This window comes from Herpailurus yagouaroundi, unplaced genomic scaffold (assembly GCF_014898765.1).
Source record: "Herpailurus yagouaroundi ecotype Mexico unplaced genomic scaffold, PumYag 188, whole genome shotgun sequence".
NCBI classification, from domain to species: domain Eukaryota; kingdom Metazoa; phylum Chordata; class Mammalia; order Carnivora; family Felidae; genus Herpailurus; species Herpailurus yagouaroundi.
In genome coordinates this window covers 22,142,426-22,148,751 of record NW_024412419.1, presented here as the reverse complement: position 1 = coordinate 22,148,751, position 6,326 = coordinate 22,142,426, and the positions used below count along the sequence as shown (strand labels likewise).

The 6,326-nt window shown below is 54.6% G+C and overlaps 1 protein-coding gene across 2 annotated transcripts in view; it reads left to right on the top strand.

Moving 5' to 3' along the window:
- The window catches only part of SLC30A3 (solute carrier family 30 member 3), an 8,897-nt gene extending 3,310 nt beyond the window's left edge, over window positions 1–5,587 (top strand). The window contains exons 2-8 of one of the 2 annotated variants that reach the window (XM_040496324.1): window positions 1,035–1,216; window positions 1,691–1,837; window positions 1,933–2,086; window positions 2,682–2,880; window positions 3,112–3,217; window positions 3,475–3,609; window positions 4,763–5,022. In XM_040496324.1, coding sequence (XP_040352258.1) covers window positions 1,035–1,216; window positions 1,691–1,837; window positions 1,933–2,086; window positions 2,682–2,880; window positions 3,112–3,217; window positions 3,475–3,609; window positions 4,763–4,911 — 1,072 coding nt within the window. In that variant the 3' untranslated portion in view covers window positions 4,912–5,022. Of the gene's footprint in view, window positions 1–1,034; window positions 1,217–1,690; window positions 1,838–1,932; window positions 2,087–2,681; window positions 2,881–3,111; window positions 3,218–3,474; window positions 3,610–4,762 lie in introns of both variants that reach the window. The other variant, XM_040496323.1, reaches the window with a different exon arrangement.
- Window positions 5,588–6,326: the final 739 nt, after the last annotated feature.

Sequence of the window (6,326 nt, the reverse complement as noted above, 5' to 3'; positions counted from 1 at the left end):
TTTCTTTCTTTCTTTCTTTCTTTCTTTCTTTCTTTCTTTCTTTCTTTTTTTATGTTTATTTATTTTTGAGAAAGAGAGTGTGAGTAGGGGAGGGGCAGAGAAAGGGGGAGAGGGGATCCAAAGCGGGCTCCACACTGACAGCCTCGAACTCACAAACTGTGAGATCATGACCTGAGCTGAAGTCAGACACTCAACCACCTGAGCCACCCAGGCGGCCCTCCACTCCTCTCTTAAATGGCCACATTTCAGCTGCATGTCTAGATAGAGACGGTGAAGGATCTGGAGTGGAGGCACGAGGAGATGGGTCTGGGAGAGAGGCACTCAGACCAGGATCACGTGCTTCGTCTGGCCTCACACTTTGACACCACCTGGTCATATTGCCTCTGCTTGGCATGTTCACCCTGTCTCTATCAACACCTTCCCCATCCTTCAAGGCCCTTCTCTTGGTGCCTCCTTCAGTTGTTTCCCTGGTTTCTCTTGGACTCCTCTACCCCTCTATCCTCTGAGCGCTGATAGCACTTTGTTTTAACTGCTCTGATGGCGATAGCTACCTTCTGCTACATATCATAGTACTTAGGTACACATTTGTTCACCAAAAGCTCCCAGAGATCAGCATGATCCTGCTGGCTTTGTGTGCCTTATGGTGCCTATCAATTGGTTATGGTGGAGTCGGCTCTCTACCATGAACTAGCTGTGTGGCCTCCATGTGTCCTCCCCCTCTCTGAGCCTCAGACTTGTAATTTCTGTAATAAAATGTTAGACTAGACTGCCTCTGTGGTGCTTTGCAGCTGTGAGATTCTGTGGCTCTGCGTATGAAAGGAAAAGGGCAGCTGGGATCCGAGCTGTTTGCTTAGCCCCCATCTCTCATGTGGCCCTCTGTCCCCAAGGCTCCCGGGTTTGAGCAAGCCTGGGGACAGACAGAGGGAGTGCGGGGCCATAGCTGATGAAGGCCGTCCGGGGGACCGAGGGCCTGGGAGTGAGGAACAGATTCAACTGTAGCCAAGCCCCAGGTTGAATTGTGCTGCCTGCCTCAGTCTCTTCACAGAGCCCTCGGAGCCCCTCCCTGAGGAACCTAAACCTGAGGAGATGCCCTTCCACCATTGCCACAGGGACCCCCTGCCCCCTCCGGGCCTCACCCCTGAGAGGCTGCAGGCGCAGAGGCAGCTGTGTGCGGCCTGTGCTGTGTGCTGCGTCTTCATGGCCGGGGAGGTGGTCGGTAAGTTGGAGAGCAGCTCCTCCGACCCCATCCTCTCGACACCTGCCTCGGCCGCTCTCCACCCAGAGAGAGCATCCCAACAATATTCCTGGGTAGACAAGCAGAGGAAGGGATGGCTGGGGTGGGGAGTTGGGTGCCCGGGGCTCAGGAAGTGGGAGAGGGTGAGGGATAGCACCGAGGGGTATTTAGGGCGAGGTCTGGGGGCAGAGGGCCAGGGCTGGCCTCTCGGCATTAGCTAGTCTTTTTAAAGTCCTATTTTCTTGATATCAAAATGTGTCATTATAGGAAAACTAGAAAACGTGGGTGAGTGAAAAGAAGGAAATAAAAAGTCCCTGTAATCTCATCCCCAGGGAAAAACACAGTTCACATTTTGGTGCACGTCCCCGCAGTATCTTTCCGTGCTTGTACACACACTACCACGGAGCATGATATCTTCCAACTGGACCCAGACCGTCCATTGCTTTGCCCTTGCAGGTGGGTATTTGGCGCACAGCCTGGCCATCATGACGGATGCAGCCCACCTCCTGGCGGATGTGGGCAGCATGATGGGCAGCCTCTTCTCCCTTTGGCTCTCAACCCGTCCGGCCACCCGCACCATGACCTTTGGCTGGCACCGCTCAGGTAAGGCCCTGCGTGGCCCAGTGAGCCTCTGATCTTACCAGAAGGTACCTCCTAGGGTCCCGGGCGGGTCTCTGATAGCTTGTCTCCCCCTGCAGAGACTCTGGGGGCTTTGGCCTCCGTGGTCTCCCTCTGGATGGTCACTGGCATCCTCCTGTACCTGGCCTTCATCCGCCTGCTGCACAGCGACTACCACATCGAGGGGGGTGCAATGCTGCTGACCGCCAGCATCGCAGTCTGTGCCAATCTGCTGTACGTTCCAGCATGGAGCAGGCACCATGCGGGGTTCAGGGCAAGGGGTCCTCCTCCAGGGTGGGAGAGCTGGCTCTCTCCCCTCCCCAACAGGCATGCAACACACACACACGGTTCTCAACTGTCTGCTCCAGGGCTGCCTGAGAACAGACAGGAGAGAGACCTAGACGTCAGAGTCAGCGGACATTTATGAAGGGCCTACTGTGTGCCAGCTGCTCTGTGGGGGGGTTTCATCCAGTACTGTCTCATTTAAGGCCCACAACCACCCTATGAGGTAGACAGTGTCGCCCTTAGCGTACAGTTAATGAAATAGGTCCCAAGAAGTGGTCGGGTGACTTGCCCAGGCCACACAGCTGTTCAAGTAGCAGGGTCAGGATCTGAATCCCTGTCTCCTGCACCATGTACGGTATTTTTCCCCCCAGGCTGCACGATTTGTCTCTCTTATCCAATGCTGTCTTTTTCCCCGGGTTGGGAAAACAGGGAGACAATAGGTGGAGAAAGGGCTCCTGGGGAGGTGAGTTGGAGAGCCATGGAAATAGGGCAGAGGAGGCCAGAAACAGGCCACCTGGGCTGAGCTGCTCTGCTTCCCCCTCAGAATGGCCTTTGTGCTGCACCAGGCCGGGCCCCCCCACAGCCACGGGTCTAGGGGGGCGGAGTATGCACCGCTGGAGGAGGGGCCGGGGGAGCCCCTGCCCCTGGGGAACACCAGCGTCCGGGCAGCCTTTGTGCATGTGCTGGGGGACCTCCTGCAGAGCCTTGGGGTACTGGCCGCCTCTGTCCTCATCTACTTCAAGGTACTGTGCACGCAAGCCTGCCCCAGCCTTCCTTCCCCAGCTCCACATCCGGCCCCTCCTTCCCAGGACCCTTGGCCTCCCTCCCCGCCGACTCCCAGCTCCCCAGGTCACGGTCCATTCCCCTTTAGCAGGGCTCTCAGGGGCCTCTCGGGTCCTGTCTTTCCAAGACACCCCTAGATCTTCCACTGGAATATTCCTGCTTCCTGGGCTTAGAGATCTCTTTCTCTATAGCCTCAGTACAAGGCAGCTGACCCCATCAGCACCTTCCTCTTCTCCATCTGTGCCCTTGGATCCACAGCTCCCACCCTCCGAGATGTTCTTCGTGTCCTTATGGAAGGTAAATCAGATGCCATTCTCCCTGCCCAGGGCCCTCTCTGATCTCCCTCCAGCTCTGAGCCACCTCTCTTCCCTGAAGAGAATGTTGGGAGAAGGTCTGGGTCCTGGGGCCTATTGCTAGAAGGAGGATTCAGGCACAGGGGGAATTGTGGGGGTTAATGGTAAGCATGTACAGGGTAGGAGAGGTAGAGTCTGGTGGGGGGGCTGCCTTTGGGCAGGAGTGGCCCTGGCAGTAAGCATGGCGGGTGCTGTTTGCAGGTTCCCCCCGAAGTGTGGGGTTTGAGCCCGTGCGGGACACACTGTTGTCGGTGCCAGGAGTCCGGGCAACTCATGAGCTGCACCTGTGGTCCCTTACGCTCACTTACCATGTTGCCTCCGCACACCTGGCTATTGGTGAGTCCTCACTGGCCCTAGCCAGTTACCTCCTAGAAACAGTCCCCCATCTCCCAACCCCACCCCCCATACTCCCCTTCCAAACCTAGGGAGGTAGCCTGAATTGCTGTTTCTGTCTCTTTCTTGATCTCTCTCACACACACATGCATGTTGGAGACAAGGAACCCTGGACAGGGTGTTCTGGAGGGGAGGTTTCCCCCTCTCTGAGGTAGTGCAGAGAATCAGCAACCCTTTAAAAGATCACTAGTACCTGGGTGGCTCTGCGTCCGACTCTTGATTTCGGCTCAGGTCATGATCTAACGGTTCTTGAGATTGAGCCCTGTGTGGGGTTCCACAATGAGAACACGGAGCCTGCTTGGGATTCTCTCTCCCTTTCTCTCTACCCCTCTCCCTGCTCATGCACACACACACACATTTTCTCTCTCTCTCTCTCTCTCTCTCTCTCTCTTTCAAAACAAATACATAAACTTAAAAAAAAAACAGATTACTAGTACCAATAGGTCTAGTGATGGGGCACAGTTAGGTAAGTTATGACAACGGGGTAACATGGAACTATTCAAAATGATGATTATGAACACTGTATGGCAACTAGGAGAAATGTTTATGGTATAAAGCTAAGAGAAAAAAGCTGAATGTAAAATTATATCTACATTATGATTCAACTATTAAAAATATATATGGTGACTCACAAGCTGACAAAGGATTTTTGAGTTTCTTCCAGATGCAAGAAGCAATCAGAGACATGCAATTTGGATGCCAAAAATATTATACTTTGTAGGATAGTTGATGGTAACTCTAGAGGGACAATGGGAGAAAATATTTAACATCTGGATTGTCTTGGAAAGTCGGGTACTATGGCTGCTGAAACATACAGCTGCGTGTTAATAGTCAAAGAGCAGAAGAGAATAGAAAAATAAGAATGGTTTGGTGTTTTAGCCTGGTAGCATGGTTGATTAGGGGGTGAGTCTCCCCAACCGTTTCTTTGGCATTTTTATGCTGTTCATACAATACAGAAAGAAAATAAAGCTTCTCATTCAAACCTGGCTTTAATGCTGTGCAAGCCATTGGGTCCCCCTTCACCCGGCCTTATCTTGGCCCCTGCCTGATTCCCGACTCCCCTGGGAACCTGCTGCCTCTTATCACTCTCCCACAGACTCCACGGCTGACCCTGAAGCTGTCCTGGCTGAAGCCACATCCCAGCTCCACTCCCGGTTTGGATTCTCCAGCTGTACCCTGCAGGTTGAGCAGTACCAGCCCGAGATGGCCCAGTGCCTGCGCTGCCGGGAGCCCCCCCAGGCCTGAGCCGAGGCCCTGCCCTCACCCCACTGCCAGGCCCTGGCTCAGCCCTGGACTCTCAGTACCTGCCTCCCCGCTCTCCGAAAAGGGACAGAACTGGGCCCATACCCCTTCCTCTCTCCCTCCTTCCACCTGCCGGCGCCCCAGCCCCCAGCCCCAGTGAGCAAGACCAAAGTGGGTGTGGGGGGCAGGCAGGAGTCAGGCTGAATGGGAATCAATTGGTGGGGGTGTGTAGAAGGCCCTCAGTCCCCACTCTATGGTCTGGGGAGCACAAGCGTCCTCTCCATGCAGTTCATTTGTCTGTGTGGCAGGCTGGCTGGCTGGCTGGCTGGGGGCATCTGCCTGTCTGTGTGCTGTTGGTGTGCCTATGCCTGGGGGAGGTCAGCAGGGGCCCCCTCCCCACGTGGCCCTCGCTCTGTCTATGCAGGAGCCCCAAAGCCCGCACTTTGTCCGTGTGTTCTAGCCCTGTGGTTTTGTCTCCGTGTGTGTGTGTTTCTTGGTGCTGTGGCCTGTGTGTCTCTGTGCCTATGTGGCTGTGCTATAGTCTCTCTGAGTCTGCACCATCCATGTGTCCTTTTGGGGGTCTGTCTGTCCATCCCTCTGTTGGTGCTGTGCCCTCGGCTATCCCAGAGAGAGGGAGGACTCCGCTGCAGCTCCACCAATAAACTTGTGTCTAACTGCATCTCTCAGCCCTTGTACTGACTCCTCAGGAGGGGTTAAAGGAATCATGAAGCCACAGTGACCTTCCTTCCACAGCCCTCCCACCTCCTACCCAGCCCCTCCACCCTCTCTACCCTCCAATATCCATTCCCATGTAGGCTAAAACCCTCCAGTCCTTTTATTACCTTCCCTGACTTCACAGCCTGGGTCGCTGGCTCAGGGAGAGGCCCCACACACCACGGGCTTGGTTGCAGGAGAAAGTTGGGAGGCAGGGAGCCAAGGGATCTTGGAGACTCGTTCCTAAAGACTCCCGCAGGCACCATGGCCTCAGGCTGGTCATAGAGAAGCTTTGTCCCTTCTTGGGAGAGTGGTTGGACCACATGCTGCTGTGGGCCTAGTTCCTGAGCTGTATAAGGTGTCAGGGGGAGAGGCCCTCATCCTGAGACCAGTTTTGGGCTGTGGACACCAAGCACCTCTTTTTTAAAAAAATATATTTATTTTGGGGAGAGCACAAGTGGGGGGGGCAGAAAGAGGGGGACAGAGGATCGGAAGCGGGCTATGCGCTGACAGGCTGACAGCAGAGAGCCCAATCCAGGGCTCGAACTCAGGAACTGCAAGATCATAACCTGAGCTGAAGTCAGACGCTCAACCGACGGAGCCACCCAGGTGCCCCACCAAGCACCTCTTTTACAATTATCCTCCCTTTGCCTTTAAGAATCACATACATATTATTATTGTTGTTGTTGCTTTATTTTAGAGAG